The 18,412-nt window shown below is 44.0% G+C and overlaps 1 protein-coding gene across 3 annotated transcripts in view; it reads left to right on the top strand.

Annotated features, from left to right (window-relative positions):
* The first annotated feature begins 12,516 nt into the window (after positions 1-12,516).
* The window catches only part of CCDC180 (coiled-coil domain containing 180), a 153,611-nt gene continuing 147,715 nt past the window's right edge, over positions 12,517-18,412 (top strand). For all 3 annotated transcript variants that reach the window (XR_003942606.1, XM_030207751.1, XM_030207752.1), the window contains exons 1-2: positions 12,517-12,630; positions 13,550-13,683. Coding sequence is in view for 2 of the 3 variants with exons in the window: in XM_030207751.1 (XP_030063611.1) it covers positions 13,615-13,683 (69 nt within the window). In the remaining variant the exon portion in view is untranslated. The remainder of the gene's footprint in view (positions 12,631-13,549; positions 13,684-18,412) is intronic.

The following is an 18,412-nucleotide window of genomic DNA, read 5'->3' on the forward strand; positions in this document are numbered from 1 at the left end:
CCCAGGGCGGGACCTTGAAATCCCTGTCCGCAACACTGTGGCTCCAAACCGGGCCTCCGCCCGAGCAGCCACAGTCAAGCGGTAATGCTTGGAGAATGTATGGGCCGATGCCCAAGTTGCCGCCTTGCATATCTCTTCCAAGGAGACGGACCCGGCCTCTGCCATCGAGGCCGCCTGAGCTCTTGTGGAGTGAGCCTTCAGCTGGATAGGCGGCATCTTCCCCGCGGCCACATAGGCCGCTGCAATGGCTTCCTTGACCCATCTTGCCACTGTAGGCTTAGCAGCCTGCAGACCCTTACGAGGACCTGCAAACAGGACAAACAGATGATCCGATTTCCGGAAATCATTGGTCACTTCCAAGTATCTGATGATGACACGTCTCACATCCAGATATTTGAGAGCAGAGTACTCCTCTGGGTAGTACTCCCTACGAAAGGAAGGGAGACAGAGCTGCTGATTCACATGGAAGCGAGAAACAATCTTGGGCAGGAAGGAAGGCACTGTGCGAATAGACACTCCTGCCTCAGTGAATTGCAGAAAAGGCTCTCGACATGAGAGTGCCTGGAGCTCGGAAACTCTTCTGGCTGAAGTGATAGCCACCAAAAAGACTGCTTTCAACGTCAGGTCTTTCAGAGATGCCCTCGACAAGGGTTCAAAAGGCGGCTTCTGCAATGCTCTTAGCACCAGGTTGAGATTCCACGCAGGCACCACAGAGTGCAGAGGAGGGCGCAGGTGATTAACTCCTTTGAGAAAGCGCACCACATCTGGCTGAGAAGCCAGGGAAACACCCTTCAGGCGGCCCCTGAAGCAAGTCAGAGCCGATACCTGGACTTTAAGGGAACTGAGCGACAGGCCTTTCTCCAGACCTTCTTGCAGGAACGCTAACACTGAAGAAATTGGGGCAGTGAAGGGAGAAAGTGAGCCTGCTTCACACCACGCTGCAAAAGTACGCCAAACCCTGGCGTAAGCAGTAGAAGTAGAGCGCTTCCTCGCTCTCAGCATAGTGGCGATGACCTTGTCTGAGAAGCCCTTCTTTCTCAGACGCTGCCGCTCAATAGCCAGGCCGTAAGACCAAAGGGGGAGGGATCCTCCATCACCACGGGACCCTGATGTAACAGGCCCTGCTCCACAGGCAGTCGCAGAGGATCGTCGACTGAGAGCCTGATCAAGTCCGCATACCAGGGACGTCTGGGCCAATCCGGACCCACCAGGATTATCCGGCCCGGATGCTTTGCCACCAGGTCTAGCACCCTGCCCAGCATGGGCCATGGCGGGAACACATAGAGAAGCTCTTGTGTCGGCCACTGTTGGAGAAGAGCATCTACTCCCAGGGATCGAGGGTCCCGTCCTCTGCTGAAAAAGCGCGGCACTTGGCAATTGGCCGATGACGCCATCAGATCTAGGCTCGGCTGGCCCCAGCGCTTCGTGATGTCCAAGAACGCCTGAGCCGATAGTTGCCACTCTCCGGGCTCCAAGGTATGGCGACTGAGAAAGTCCGCCTTGACATTCATGACTCCAGCAATGTGGGCCGCTGACAGCTGTTCCAGGTTCGCTTCCGCCCACTGGCATAGATTCATGGCCTCCTTGGCTAGAGGGGCGCTCTTGGTACCTCCCTGGCGGTTGACATAGGCCACAGCCGTGGCATTGTCCGACAGAACCCGTACTGGCTTCCAGGCCAGAACCGGGATGAACTCCAAAAGCGCCAACCGAATGGCTCTGAGTTCCAGGAGGTTGATAGACCACTTTGCCTCTGCAGGAGACCAGAGCCTCTGCGCTGTCCTTCCCAAACAGTGGGCTCCCCAGCCCGACAAAGAGGCGTCCGTCGTGACGACAATCCACTCTGGGGTCACCAGAGGCATTCCCGCAGACAACTTGTCTGTCTGCATCCACCAGCTCAGCGCCTTGCGCACTGCTGGGTCCAAGGGAAGGCGCACAGCATAATCCTCCGACATCGGAGTCCAGCGCTGCAGCAGAGAGTGTTGTAGTGGTCTCATATGAGCCCTGGCCCAGGGCACTACTTCCATCGTGGCCGTCATAGAGCCCAACAGCTGCACATAGTCCCAAGCCCGAAGAGGAGAGGCTACTAGGAACTGGTCCACCTGAGCCTGAAGTTTGACAATCCGATTGTCTGGCAGGAACACTCTGCCCACTTGGGTGTCGAATCGAACTCCCAGATACTCCAGGGACTGAGTCGGGCGCAGCTGGCTCTTCTTCCAGTTGATGATCCATCCCAGGGAGCTCAAAAGAGCAACTACCCGGTCCACAGCTTTGCCGCACTCTGCATAAGAGGGGCTCGGATCAACCAGTCGTCCAGATAAGGATGGACTTGTACTCCTTCCTTTCGCAGGAAGGCCGCTATGACCACCATTACTTTGGAAAAGGTCCGCGGAGCAGTAGCCAACCCGAAAGGGAGGGCTCTGAACTGGAAGTGTCGTCCCAGGACTGCAAAACGCAGAAAGCGTTGGTGAGGAGGCCAGATGGGAATATGTAGGTACGCTTCCTTAATGTCCAAGGAAGCCAAGAACTCTCCTGCCTTCACTGCCGCTATAACAGAGCGGAGAGTCTCCATGCGAAAGTGCCGCACTTTCAAGGCCCGATTGACCCCTTTGAGGTCGAGGATAGGCCGGACAGAATCTCCTTTCTTTGGTACCACAAAGTAAATGGAGTAACGTCCCTTGCCAATCTGATTTTCTGGCACCGGAACGACCGCCCCCAGGCGGATCAGGTTGTCCAAGGTCTGCTGCACTGCCACAGCTTTGACCGGAGACTTGCAGGGAGAGAGTACAAACCCGTCTCTTAAGGGTCGGCAGAACTCTAGCTTGTAGCCGTCTCTGATGACTTCCAGCACCCAAGCGTCTGAAGTTATTGTGGTCCACTCGCCCAGGAACGAGGACAGCCGTCCTCCAATCTGCACTGGGGTGTGGACCAAGGCCCCGTCATTGGGTACGAGACCCTGGGGGAGGACCGGAGGGAGCACCACCGAGACGGCGGTCTCTGCGAAAGGAATGCTGCTTGGGGGAGAAATTCCTCTTGAAGGAAGAGGGGGCAGAGGAGCCCGACCTGCCCGGGCGGTACCGACGGGCTTCCTGAAACCGTCCTCTGGAGGTACCGGGACGAGTACTAGCCCGAGCCCTGACCTCTGGTAACTTCTTGCCCTTAGACGTGCCGAGATCGGTCACGATTTTGTCCAGCTCGACCCCAAAGAGCAGCTTGCCTTTAAAAGGCAATCTAGCCAGGCGGGATTTAGAGGCGTGGTCAGCAGACCAATGTTTCAGCCAAAGCCACTGCCGCGCAGAGACTGTCTGAGCCATGCCTTTAGCTGAGGATCTCAAGACATCATACAGCAAGTCTGCCAAATAGGCTAGGCCCGATTCCAGGGCCGGCCAATCAGCCCTCAAGGAATGATCCGAGGGGGAAGCCCGCTGCACCATAGTCAGGCACGCCCTGGCCACATAGGAACCGCACACCGAGGCCTGCAAACTTAAAGCAGTCGCCTCAAAGGACGACCTTAAGGCCGCCTCCAATCTTCTGTCTTGGGCGTCCTTTAGGGCCGTGCCACCTTCCACCGGCAAAGCCGTTTTCTTAGTCACCGCAGTGATTAAAGAATCCACGGTAGGCCACAGAAAGGCCTCACGTTCACTTTCAGGTAAAGGATAGAGGCGGGACATAGCCCTAGCCACTTTGAGGCTCGCTTCCGGGACATCCCATTGAGCCGAAATTAAGGTGTGCATGGCATCATGCACGTGGAAGGTTCTAGGCGGGCGCTTCGTCCCCAGCATAATGACAGAGCCAACAGGGGCTGAGGGAGAGATGTCCTCCGGAGAGGAAATCTTCAAAATGCCCATGGCCTGCACTAACAGGTTGGGCAAATCCTCTGAGCTAAAAAGCCGCGCTGCAGAGGGGTCATCCGCTCCAATCGAGCGGGGATCCGTCTCCTCCAAGGAATCCGCAAAGGACCGTTGGGAGAACTCAGATACGCTGCCCTCATCTACATCGGAGGAGACAAAGTCCTCCAAGGCCTGGGAATCAACCCGTGGGCGTTTACCTCCGGGGACCTCAACCTCTTTACCAAACGAGGGAGCAGGGGCAGCGTTTTGCATAAGGAAGGCCTGATGCAGCAGCAAAACAAACTCGGGGGAGAAACCCCCCAGACTGTGCACTTCCGCAGCCTGGGCTACAGCCCTAGACGCACCCTCAACCGGCGCTCGCAAGAGCGGGGGAGAGACAAGCTGCGCATCCAAGATGGCGTCCGGCGCGACACTCCGCGAAGGAGCCGCGCGGGAAAAACGGCGCTTAACTTTAGCCGCTTTGGTGCCGTCGCCCAAATTAAGGGCGTCCATGGCATTAATATCTCCCTCAAGGGCGGCCCACGAAGAAGCCGTCCGAGCCGCGTGGCCGGCCAAGATGGCGGAGGCGAGCAGCGGGGGATGGGCGTTTATGGCGGGAAAAACCGCCACGCCGGAGGAAGGACCGGGACACTCATCGGTCACGAAACTGTCACCTGTAAATAATTGGCAATACAAAATGGAGTCAAGCAGAAAGAAAATGGTTGCTTGCTGGACAAGCAGCAGTTGAAATATAATTGACCTTGTACAGAATGTGCAGAGGTCTGCAGAATGAACATGTGAGCATGATTCATAAGGAAAGAAATAACAGAGAACAACGATTGGCAAAAGAACTGACTTGTGGCTATAACTTTTGCAGATAAGAAAAAAAGGGAGTGAAAGGAAGACGCCAGATGGCCTGTATGAGAATCATGATTCACATGAAAAGAATAGAGCAGTGTGTGATGAAAAGAAAAAAACTGTATATAAACTGAAGGTGAAATGTAGTAGCAAGCAACTTTAACTGAAGCTTTCTAACTGATGAGATTGTAATTATACTTGCTTCCTAGGCAACCTAATGTTGCGTAGCTCTGTCATGGCATTGGCAGTTGAATAAAAATCTTTTTCTTGGTACCATTTGTTTCTACATATTTTTTCATATACTATGAACTGAATGAACTGAGTTTTGGATTTAGTACAACTGTGGATTTTGTACAATTGGCGACCTGCACGAAGGGACTCCAATCCTTGGAGCTGTTGATTGAGTCCAGGAGCATCGGTCTTACGATACTGATCAGCTCGTAAGAAGTGCCCCTGCAATCTTCTGATCTCGTGTGAGGAGCCAGCGTGGTTGATTGATCAACGGTGCATCGGTCTTACGATACTGGCCAGCTCGTGAGAGGTGCTCTGCAATCTTCTGATTTGTAGACGGGGACTGCTTGGTTTTTTTTTTGTGAGTCTTATTATTATTATTTTTTTTTTTTGACGTCATTCTTTCTTCTGTATTATATTTCCTTACGCTGCTTGCCATTTTTCTGTTTTATTTTTTATTTTTTCTTGCACTCTTTGTTCTTTGCTATTATTTGCAATACTATTCTACTATATGTAAAATGGCTAATATTAATATTGATATTGAGGTTCCTGTCTCTTCTACAGCAGACGGTGCAAGCTTTGTATATGCAGCACCAGGATTTCGTTGCTGGGGATAATGTTGTTTATCTTTCTTGAATCTGGTTGTTAAAAAGGGTATGACAATTCATGCTTTTCTTTAAGTCTGATGGGTATAGTATTACGGAGGTTAAATATAAAGCCTCCCTTCAGGAATGCAGCCTTGATTTTCCTCCAGCTGTTTTTGTCACGCTATGTTAACTTTCAACTTTGTGATTTACTGAAAGGTGCATGACGGCATTTTCTGAGGTTTAAAATAAATAAATAAATAAATAGGAATTATTTAGCTGAGTTTTGGATTGTGTAGTTATTACAAATTTTATATACCTTGTATACCAGGATTTTGTGCTATCCCAGTGCCCTTCTAGGCAACTGCCTGGGTTGCCTCACTTTGTTTCTCTTTTATTACATTAGATTTAATATTTGTATTCTTATAGCTCCATGCTGTACTTGGGTTCAAAGCACAGTGCATCTGTTGTAATTTACTGTGAGATTTATGGTCATAGTCCCTAAAGAATGTAAAGAAAACCACAGAAGGTATCCCACACCCCAAAAGCTAAAACATTGGATTTTAAAACTCAGATTTGTAGCTTATGTCAAAGTTACCGAGACAGCTTGTTGCAGCTTGTTTCCTCCCCGCTTCTGCACAGATACATTAAACAAACCCTGCATTCGGGGAAAAAAAAAAAAAAAAAAAGAAGGGTCCAGTTTGTGCTTTTCTTCAGGGACATATCAGCTGCCTGTAGCCATGATTCATTTGTCTTTTATGCAAACCTTATGAGTCTCGTAGGCAGTGCAAATCACAGCTGCTTAATTGTATTGCACTAAATTTGTTTTCCTCCACTGCAGGGGAGGGATGCAAATTCCTAAGTTATTCATGAGATTTGCAGACTATTTCTTGCCTATTCTCTGTACCTACCTCAGTAGGATTTGTACAATAAATGTTTGTCTGGTGAAATATCCCACGTGTATGTTTTGTACCCCAGGTAATTGAGATTTCAGAGAGATAAGTTTTAGGTTTCATGTGGATTTTCGTTGTTTCAGTGTTCAGTTGTTTGCTTATGATGTCACTCTTCTTTCTTTTATTGATGACTTCCTCCCTCTGCTGATCTTTGTGTGTATTACATGCACAAGTTGCTTTGGGAAAAAAAAAAAAAAAGAGACAGTCCCTGCCCAAAGGAGCTTGCGGTCTAAACTAGGGCAGACAGACAAGACTTACAATTACAGACTTTAGTTTTAATAATGTGATTTATGCAAGGAACCATTTGTCTACTAAACTACTTAATGTGTTTAACTCATCATGCTTGTGATAAATATATATCTGTGTTACTTTACTTTAGGCAATTGTGACTCCAGAGATATTGCCCTCTCCAGGGTAAAGGAATTTAGCTGAATGCTCAGATTAGGAAGTTGTTAATGTACCTTGAATGAGAATGCTTTGTGCTGCTATAGAACATTTCTAGGCACCTGCCTACTTGCTGACATCATCCTTGTTCTAACTTTTCTCCATAAATCATATGTCTCATGATTTTAGCTGGACGCTTAAACCTGGTTGTCCAGAGAGGTGAGGTGTACCATGATAAAGATCTAAATGTAAGTTTTAAATCATAGGGAATCACATTGTGAAGAAGATGGAAGCAAGTTCCCATTCATTGAAAGGTTACTGAGATGTTTGAAGCTTGTAAAAGATATACTGCCAATGTGCAAGTTGTGTGAATAGTGTGAATAACCACATGGCAGGAGTACATGATTATGTGCTACGAAAGTACACTTGTAAGTTAGATAGAAGGGTTGTGGAAGTGGATATATGTGGAAGTGTTTCATTGAGTATAGAATTAAGCTAATGGCATTTTGTTAAGGGTTTGACCAGATATTGAGTGAATTATTATCATTTATGCCCTGAGGCCTACATAGAGGCCCTGTTCTGATTAATTGATTTAAAATGGATGCAGGAAAAACTAAATGGATACACCCGAGTGGAAAGATATGTATTTCTACTTCTGAATTGATAAATAATTTTTATAATTGGCATGTGACATTGCACTTACCAGCGTCTGACATGAGTAAAGCTATGGAAGCCTCATTTTGGCATCCAAATATGTTTTCTTATGCCACACGAATTGTATTAAACTGTTTAGTTTGTTCCAAAAATATAGTACATCGAGGTCCAGTTATTTCTTCTGGATCCATTCCTATTCCAACAGGACCTGGAGTAGAATGGCATGTGGATTTCACGGATATGGTAACACTGGTAAAAGGTAAAAGGTATCTTTTAGTGTGGGTCGACGCATTTACAAAATGGGTGGAAGCGTTTCCGTGTTCAAAGGAAACAGCTCAGGTGGTGATAGACACCTTTTTGAAATATATATTACCAGCCCATGGATGTCCACAAAAATTGGTAACGGACAATGGAAGTCATTTTGTAAACTCACTGGTCAAAGATATGACTGATTTATGTGGAATATTGCATAGACGGGTGGCAGTCTATCGCCCTACTTCTAATGGCCTAGTGGAACGCTATAATGGCCTATTAAAAACAAGACTTAGAGTCTTACTAGCCTCATTAAATCGGGGCTCAGAAAAGAAATATACCTGGTTGGACTTATTGCCCATGGCTGTGCTACAGTTAAGGTGTCATCCAAGTACAAAATTGCAGATCTCACCTTTTCAATTACATACAGGACGAGACCCTAGAGGGGTACCTGTAAAAGAAATTGATACCGGCTTTGACGGTATAACTAATTATTGGAAACAAATAAATCCAATAATAAATTTAACTAGAGATATGGCAATTTGTAAATCGAAGGAAGCTCCTAATCTGACTTTTTCTTCATCTTTTTCAGTAGGTCAAAAGGTCCTTCGAAAGAACTTCACACATAAGACCTGGAAGGACCCAATTTACGTGGGACCATTTGAAATAAAAGAGCTAACTCATACAGCAGCGAGATTATCAGACCATACCACCTGGGTACATCTATCTGATTTGCGTAAGGCTCATGATCTAGGACTACCTGAGGAAATAGAAACCACTATTGCACCTCCAGAAAGCAGAGAGCATTGATTAACAACATTACCAGTGAAAAAGAATTATGAAGGCTTTTGTAATCTGTTTGCTGGTAGGACTTACTTATGGACTTAATACATATGTTGAGAGAATTCAACATGCCTCAAAGACTCTTAATCTGACTAACTGTATTGTTTGCACTCCACTTGTCACTTCCGTACTTACCATTTCAGCACACATTCACCCTTACTCTATGATTAAGTTGCAAGGTATTCATAATTGTTTCAGTAATGGTACCTGCTATTTGGGTCGGGGACATGAGCACAGACAATATTGGACCAATGTTACTACTCAACGCCTGCCTTCTTTGTTTGCTCATACTATACCTGCACTAAACTATTGGTGTCTGATAAACTCTAGTTCACTTCAGGGTAAGATGCCTAATGTTTTATGTAATTATACTTATGACATACAATCCCGGAATTGGACTGTGCTACAGGGATCCTATGTCATAAATCAGACTGCAACATCTATAGCTTGTGCTAACAAAATGTTCTGTAACCGGACACTGACAACCTCTTATGTGACCTCTACTAACCTTACTCTCACAAATTTGACTTTCTTCTTTTCATTATGTCAATTTAATGCCTCTTCTATACAAGCCATTACTGCTATGCCTACTGCGTGTTCTTCACTTAAGGCACTAAATAATCCTATTTTTCCTTTCTCTCAAACCTATGCTTTATATCATAACCTAACTTCTCTACAGTCTTTACGGTTGGGAGATTATCTGTTATGTGATAATATCCTGTACACCTATCTTCCATCATGTTATAAGTTCTGCACTCTTGTTCAACTAAATTTATTTGATTTGATCATTCCATTAGAAATCAATCAATAATTGTAAAAAATGCAATGAAGCGTATTGTTGACTTGGTAAAATTATCAAGTCAAGATTATGAAGGTATATTGGATACCTCATGGTGGGACTCAGTAAAAGGATGGTTTGGAGGACTGGGCCCATGGTTAAAAGGACTTGTAACATTTGCAATTGTTTTTATAATAGTTTTATTGCTACTGGCTTGTCTGATTCCTTGCTGTATGAAAATATGTGGAAATATATTGACAAAAGTAACAGCCACAACCATGATCTCTCAAAAACAAAATGTAAACATAACCCAGATCAATCAGGAATTGATTGAGAAAAAAGAAATACACAATGTGTATGCTAAAGCATCTGTAATGAAAAAATAGCACTTGACAGAAACTGTTTCCTAGTGACGACGGCCTTGTGAAAAAGAGTAATGTGACATTCTACATCTTAAACAAGCTCAAACATGCTAGTGAAACTATTAGTGCATAAATGTGAACACTGTCATCAGTGTTCAAGGGAGGTATGTAAATAATTGGCAATACAAAATGGAGTCAAGCAGAAAGAAAATGGTTGCTTGCTGGACAAGCAGCAGTTGAAATATAATTGACCTTGTACAGAATGTGCAGAGGTCTGCAGAATGAACATGTGAGCATGATTCATAAGGAAAGAAATAACAGAGAACAACGATTGGCAAAAGAACTGACTTGTGGCTATAACTTTTGCAGATAAGAAAAAAAGGGAGTGAAAGGAAGACGCCAGATGGCCTGTATGAGAATCATGATTCACATAAAAAGAATAGAGCAGTGTGTGATGAAAAGAAAAAAACTGTATATAAACTGAAGGTGAAATGTAGTAGCAAGCAACTTTAACTGAAGCTTTCTAACTGATGAGATTGTAATTATACTTGCTTCCTAGGCAACCTAATGTTGCGTAGCTCTGTCATGGCATTGGCAGTTGAATAAAAATCTTTTTCTTGGTACCATTTGTTTCTACATATTTTTTCATATACTATGAACTGAATGAACTGAGTTTTGGATTTAGTACAACTGTGGATTTTGTACACACCCAACAAGGGCGAATCAGATTTTAAGACCCCCGCATCCCCTCTAGAAGCGCCGAAGCGATCCGGGGAGCGACCCTTTGCGCCCTCGCCCTCCGACGCCATATGCCACGTGGAGATCAATCGGGGAACCCCCTGCCCGCTAGAAAAAGGTAAAAATTACCTGCTTTCCGCTCCGAGCTGTAACGACCTGGTGTCCCAGTGAGTATGCTGCAATAAACGTTTAAATAAACGTCGAAATAAACGCCTTTAAGGACGTTCAAAATTTTTTTTTTTTTTTTTTTTAACGGAGCCAGCGGGAGGGGGGAGAAAAGGAGGGACCTGGCGCCACCAGGTTTGCACTTGCTCAAGAAGAGCCCTCAACCCCCGGCACTCAACAAAACCTAAAAATTAGGCTTGGAGGCCTAGCCAGAGCTGCTGCTGTGTGTGACCACCACCTGCTGAGATAGAGAACATACTGAGGAGTTTCCGGCAGCACATGACCACATATAGGGAGGCAAAAGTTTGCTCTCTATCTCTACCTGCTGGTAGATGGACACAACCCACCAGTCTATGGATTGATCAGCTTGATGATATGGAATTGTATGTTGCCTAGATTTGGCAGTGCCACAGATGGACGATTCATTAAATCTTGTAATATACAAACATTTGCAGTATGCCAAATTTTTTGGCGATACACCTCCCACTGCTCTAAGTTAAACAAAAGCCATACAAAGACTTAAGTGTTTAATCAGTAGATTTTTTGGTTTTCTGTTCTATGCCAATGCAGATACTCAGATTCTAGCACTATTGGTTTAGGCCACCAATTTAACACTTGAGAGTCTTAATAAAGGCCCAGGTGGCAGTGTGAATTATGAAGATGCCTGATGATCAATATGGAGAAAATATAGTTTCTATGTTTAAGAGATTCTGATTGGATCATCCTAGTAAACAGACATGATGCTGGGGTTTGGGGGGTGGGAGAAGGATCATTCCAGTCAAACTTAGAAATTTGAGTGTGAAATTAGGTCATATTGGATAATTTGAGACACAAAGAGAAATACAATTCTTACTACAAACTGCACCTAACCTGCATTTTACCATTTGATGGCGGTAGACTCAACAATCTCATTTGTCTAAGGGGAATCTTGCTGTGGTTATTCATGCCATTGTAATAGATCATACTGGCCATTAAAACATCTTGTATATGGGTCTTTATAACAAGCAACTAAAATACGGTATGTCCAGAACAGCTAGGGCTTCCAAAAACAATACCTTAAAATTTTTTATTTTTAAGTATTTATATACTGCCTAAACCTAAGTGGTTTATAAAACTTTCTTTTTCAGATACTGGTACTGTACCTAATGGGCTCACAATCTAGTATTGTACCTGGGGCAATGGAGGGCTAAGTGACTTGCCCTGGGTCATACAGAGCTGCAGAGGGAACTGAACTCAGTTCCCCCAGGATCTGGGGAGAGAAAGGAAATGCTAGGGGAGAGGAAAGAAAGGAGAACAACTAATAGCTTGTCGCTGAATATATCACATGGAAAAAGCTGATTACAATCACATCAGCACGCTATTGGTGAGTTAAGTGCGTGTACACAATATACTCAAATACTGCATAACAAGATACTCCTTCGATCACGCCCAAAATGCCTTCCCAAGGTGGTGTCTACTCTCCATTTCATTTAAATCAATCAATAATACTTATTCTGTCCACCTGCTCATACTGATGCTAACCAACCTCGATTGCATACTTTAGATTTTGCACAACAGCCTCAGGCCGCCTATGTCAGTTATTTCTTTCTGTACGAGAGCGGCTCCTGCCTCAACCAGTCACAAAGCGTACTTTATCAATGGATAGTGGCTTATATCTTTTTCTACTATGAAAACGAAGATTCCTCATGACACGGCTAATTATCTTCGGACTATGGCTAGTACAAAAACGCATCCGATTCTTCACAGAGCTTCCCGTTCCCCCATAAATATTTGTAAAGCAGTTACATACATATATATATATATATATTTTTCTTTTTTTTTTTAATCCATGCATACTTGTACGGAGCAGAACTCTGCTCTGACGCAACTTCCTGTTTCCAGCCTTCTTCATTCAGAGGGAGAGTTGTGTGTATCCAAGGAGAACCTCCTTGTGTTGTGTATATCATAGGGGGCGGGGCACAGGAGAAGGAAAGCCGTAGGATTGTTAGTGGGCTACCTCAGGTATGTGTTTTTTGTTTTTTTTTTTGGGGGGGGGGCGGTTGTTGAGGGAGAGCTCGGTGCCATATCGCGGACAACAGGAGGAGAGTGGGAGAGATGACAGATAATGGGGAGGGAGGCCGGTCCCCCCCCATCCCCGAATGCGTGTGAGTTGGGGTGCTTAGTATGTGAGAGTACAGCCGAATGCATGTGTCTTGCTATCTTTTTGCACTCAGTCAGTGCAATAGGGAATGAAATGTTTAAGTTATTGAACTTATCATAGATTTTATCGCCTTCTTTCTCCAACAGTTGCATAAATTGTATTGCTGCTAAAAGGCAGGAAACAGTCTCTTTAAAAGGCTGAACTTTACCGGTTGTTAAATGTCATCTGGACTCATCCCTGCAGCAGTACTCGTCTGGTGTGCAAGCTCAGCACAACATTGCGTATCTGCAGACTTACAGCTTTCACACCATTCATTGATCTGTAGTCATTCATTGATCTGTAGTGCAGCATGCAGCAGAAGAGCCAAGCTCAGGAGACCCTCGGATGGATTGATGGTGGTTTTAGACAATATTCCCAAAACAGTTCTGTCTGACTTTATGTGGTGGGCAGATTTTTTGCCCGATGAGTCAGTTTGCATTGAGTGGTGTCATCTACATGTGCTGGGGGCAGTTCCCACAGTGCCACTGCTACAACCCTTTGAAGCACTGTGTGCCTGCTCTTACTGAAGACACTGCAACTCCTCACAGTGCACCCATCTCCTGAGTTGTCAATTGTCATGCAGTGGGTTGTGTGTTGCTGAGCTCATTGTGCCAAGAATATCTATGTAGGGAGAGGGTTTGCAAGTAGGGTTTATGGTTTTATAAGAAACTACTGATGTTTAGATGATTTTTCACAATAAAATAACCAACTTCACGCTTTTTTTTCTTTTTCTTTTTAAAGCAGGTACAGGAAATCTCTATGGGCAAATAAAACAAGGGCCAGGGGCCTTCTGATACTGATACAGCATGGCGATGGTGGGGGAATCACATGTAGTTCCTAGTGGGAGAGTTTATAGACAGATTTTTGATGCTGAGGTATAATTTAAAAAAAACTTATTTTGATAATGATACATTGCTTTATCAATAATCTTTCATTTCAGTTAACTTTATGAGAGTAATTTTGTAAGTCATTTATGTGGGTAAAACAGTATTTTGCATGCAGAAACTGATGCTCATAAAATTGGCCATGCTGTACATGGGTAAAAGTGTACTAACAGCTTCCTAATTTATACTTTTACCTGGAATTAGTGGAGGCATTCCTGGGTAGAGTTGGAACAGAGTTTGGACTTATGCCCATAAGCAGTCATTTTAGAACTCTAATCATGTTTTGGATAAGCATAAATCAGCATTCATACCTGTATGTTGCATACATATTTAAATCCAAGTTTTAGGAAGCTGGGATACACATGTCCAAACTTGAGTACATACATATGGTAAGGGGGTGTGTTCTGGGTGGGGCAAAAAGGAGGAGTTCACATTTATGTCCTCCAAGGTCAGCAGCAGGGTTTACGCCGGCTCCCCAGGGGTGTCTAGGTTATAGAAAATTGCTTGTTTTGTGCAGCAAAACCACTACATGCTTGTAACCAACATATACAGATCCATTTTTAGATGTATTTCAAACAGACTCTGCATCCTCAGATCCTGGTAGAACATAAAAACATAAGAACAGCCATACTGGGTCAGACCAATGATCCATCTAGCCCAGTATCCAGGTCCCAGGTACCCGGTAGAAACCTAATCAATTGTGCCATTCCATGCTAGTAATCCCAGGACAAGCAGTGGCTTCCCCCATGCCCATCTCAATAAGACTATGGACTTTTCCTCCAGGAACCTGTCCAAACCTTTTTTAAACCCAGATAATGCTAACCACCATTACCACATCTCCAGCAAAGAGTTCCAGAGCTGAACTATTCTTTGAGTGAAAAAAATATTTCCTCCTATTTGTTTTAAAAGTATTTTCATGCAATGTCATTGAGTGTCCCCTGGTCTTTGTGCTTTTTGAATGAGTGAAAAATTGATTCACCTCTACCCGCTCCACACCCCTCAGGATTTTGTAGACCTCAATCATATTCCCCTTCAGTCATCTCTTTTCCAAGCTAAAGAGTCCTAACCTATTTAGCCTTTCCTCCTATGGGAGCAGTTACAACCCCCTTATCAGTTTGGTCGCTCTTCCTTGAACCTTTTCTAATTCCGCTATACCTTTTTTGAGATAAAGGCGACCAGAACTGAACACACTATTCAAGGTGAGGTCGCACCATGGAGCAATACAGGGGTGTTAGAGTATTATAACACCCCTGTATTGTCTTATTTTGCATCCCTTTCCTAATAATTCCTCGTTTCCTGTTTGCTTTTTTGGCCGCTGCCACACACTGGGCAGAAGATTTCAGTGTATTGTCTACAGTGATATTTAGGTCACTCCTAAAGTGCAACCTAGCATCAGATAACTATGATTTGGATTATTCTTCCCAATGTGCATCACTTTGCATTTGTGTACATTGAATTTCATCTGCCATTTGGATGCCCAGTCTTCCAGTTTCCTAAGGTCTTCCTGCAATTTTTCACAATCTGCATATGTTTTAACAACTTTGAATAGTTTCATGTCATCTGTAAATTTACCCCCATGTTTACTAAGCCTTGCGGCAATGCTGACACAGTCCATTCTAAGTGATTGGGCTATGTTGGAATTAGTGCACAGCGGCTGCTAGCGCAGCTTAGTAAACAGAGGGGTTAATCACTTCACTCGTCATTCCAATTTCCAGATAATTTATAAATATGTTGAATAGCACCGGTCCCAGTACAGATCTCTGTGGCACTCCACTATTCACTCTCCTCCATTGAGAAAAATGGTCATTTAACCCTACCCTCTGTTTTCTATCCAATAACCAATACTTAATCCACAGAAGGGCATTGCTTCCTATCCCATGACTCCTTAATTTTCTCAGGAGTCTTCCATGCGTTATTTTGTCATAAGCTTTCTGAAAATTTAGATACACTACATCAACCGGTTCATCTTTATTGACATATTTATTCATGCAGAAGTTGACACGTCCTAACCTCAATTCCGATTTGTATGTCTTTTCTAGAGAGATATGTTAGCCGTGTTAGTCCATTTCCAAAGGTAATCAATATCAACATTTGCTTATTTCTGATCTGACGAAGAAGGGCTACCTTCGAAAGCGAATCAAAAAATGTATTAAAGTTAGTCCAATAAAAAAGGTATCATCTTATTTTCTTTTCTATGTTCTATTTTGATGCCCACCCTACTGATCCAACTTAAATGCCTAATCTCTGCAACACAACCAAACTAAAGCACGTAATGGACATAACACAACTCTTCCGTTCTCCGATTCCCTAATGTGGCTGTGCCACATGAATTTGATCTTACCACAACATCACCCTGTATTTGTTCACACCGGAGCCTGCAAAGGCCTCTCCGGTACTATGTAAGCCACATTGAGCCTACAAATAGGTGGGAAATTTTATTCTATTTCTATTGATATGTCTTTTCTAAAATCTGCGTAGTAGGATATAAAATATTTCAGGACATTTTCATGAGCCTCAGAGCAGATGTAAATATCTCCATGGCCAGTGTTAGGAAGTGGTAACAAGAGCAATTGCCCTGCGCTCCCATGCCACAGGGAGCCCTCTGTCTGCCTCAAACTGAAGGTAGCCTGTGGGTGGGCTTTGGAGCCCCTTCCCCAATTTCTGTCCTGTGTGTCTAACACCAGCCTTGTCTGCGGCTAATTTTAAAAAAGCAGTTAGGTGCATTTATTCCTTTTTTATAAAAGATCATCTTGCAAATTTCTCAATCTGCACTTCCCCAGCTGTAAAGGACTAAAATACAAGCTGATGCATGCCACTACCTTCTCATGCACGAGCACGCACTTATGGAACGCACTACTTACAGACCTGAAAACAATCGACGAAATAACTAACTTTCGCAAATCTCTGAAGACATATTTCTTCAACAAGGCCTACAAAGAGAACCTATAACCTCACTAATCCACTTCACCAACCCACCCAGCTTTGAAAGTTCACCTTCTATATTCAACCCTAATCACCCCCTTCTTTCTTCCCTTACTTAATCTCTGCACATCACTAATTGTATCTGATATCCTGGAATGACAATGTCATAACAAAACTATGTAAGCCACATTGAACCTGCAAATAGGTGGGAAAATGTGGGATACAAATGCAGTAAATAAATAAATATATCTGCCACAAAAGTTAGGTAGCCTGTTATAAAATTGTCCTCCACCAGATTAAACAGTAAAAATAGAAAAGTCTTGCAAGCCTGTGTGGTTGCTCAATTTTCAAACAGGGCATCTTTTGCCCAAACGTTTCATTTCTTACAACTGCAGGAGGGGAAGAAATTCTACAGAAGATAACATGCAAGCAAAAAAAAAAAAAATTGTACAAAATGTGGTTTTGAACTTTTACCCAAATGGGCTGAATTTAAAGGTCCCACAGGGCTTTTCAAACACTACTTTGCTTGCCCCATCCTTCTTTTTTTGTACTAAGTTGCTTCGCCCTACTTTTACCTGCTATTTAAATTTGGCCTTGAGTGTCACCCATACAAGAGTTGTATCCAGGATGAAATCACAACAGCTACTTCTCTGATATTAATATACTGTTATAGTAAGCCAAATAATTCAGTTTTTTAAAAGAAAATTAACAGAGTACAGCCTGCAGTTTCTATTTTCACTTCCAGTAGTCCTTTTTCTTTTCTATTTTTTCCTGTGCATTTTCCTTCTGTTTCTTTGGGCTTCCAGCTCAGTTGAAATGGAGCCTGGGATCTGATGTCATGAGCTTTCATTTCCAAATGTTTAGGGATATATTCCCTCCTGTCCCACTTTAGTCTATTCATTGCAGTGACAAACTTTCACTGAACATCAAGCACCAGAGATCCCTCCTGTGATCATGAACTGCTAATTTAGAGGTCCTTTTATAATGCCACAGTAAAAAGTGGCCTGCGGTAGTGTGGGCATGTCTTTTTGGCGTGCGCTGGGCCACTTTTTACCATGGCTGGGGAAAAAGGCCATGTTTTAATGGGCCAGGAAATAGACATGTGCAAAAATTAAAACTAACGCGTGCCTAGCGGTAAGGGCTTACGTGCTACCCACGCAGTAACCAGGCCACGCCAACGTGGCCACGCTGCTGATTACCGCCGGGAACACCCCCCACGGTAGAAAATAGAAAAAATATTTTCTACCGCGGGATTTAGCGCATTCCAAACTCAGAATTACTGCCAGGTGCATGCGCTACCCTGGTGGTAGTACCGATTTGGCGCACGCTATGTGTACGTTAGCCCTCCTGCGGCTTTTGTAAAAGGGCCCCTGAGCCACTCAGTGTCACCATTGCACAGTGACTGGAATCATTTCCTCCAAGGATTGTGAACAGTGCCTTTTATCATCCTATGCTTGAGTCATTGCTACAAGTGGAAGCCCTGAGAGTCCTTCACATGCCACAGCACTGCCACTGGACTGGCCCGTTTTCCAGTATTTATTCTACTTTCTCTCAGAAGCTAGGTAAAAATTTTTTGTAAAGCTAAACTAATCTTAGGGCCCTGTTTACCAAGGTGTGCTAGCGTTTTTAGTGCGTGCTAAAAATTAGCACACGCTAAAGGTTAGCATACGCTAAAAAGCCTAGCGCGCCTCTAGTGCACCTTAGTAAACGGGGACCTAAATTTGCTCGTTCTCATGTTTCATATAAGGTGTAGGAAGCACCCTATGTTTCTCCTGATTCCAGAAAATTTTGATACACA

This window comes from Microcaecilia unicolor, chromosome 6, assembly GCF_901765095.1.
Source record: "Microcaecilia unicolor chromosome 6, aMicUni1.1, whole genome shotgun sequence".
In the NCBI taxonomy this organism is placed as follows: Eukaryota; Metazoa; Chordata; class Amphibia; order Gymnophiona; family Siphonopidae; genus Microcaecilia; species Microcaecilia unicolor.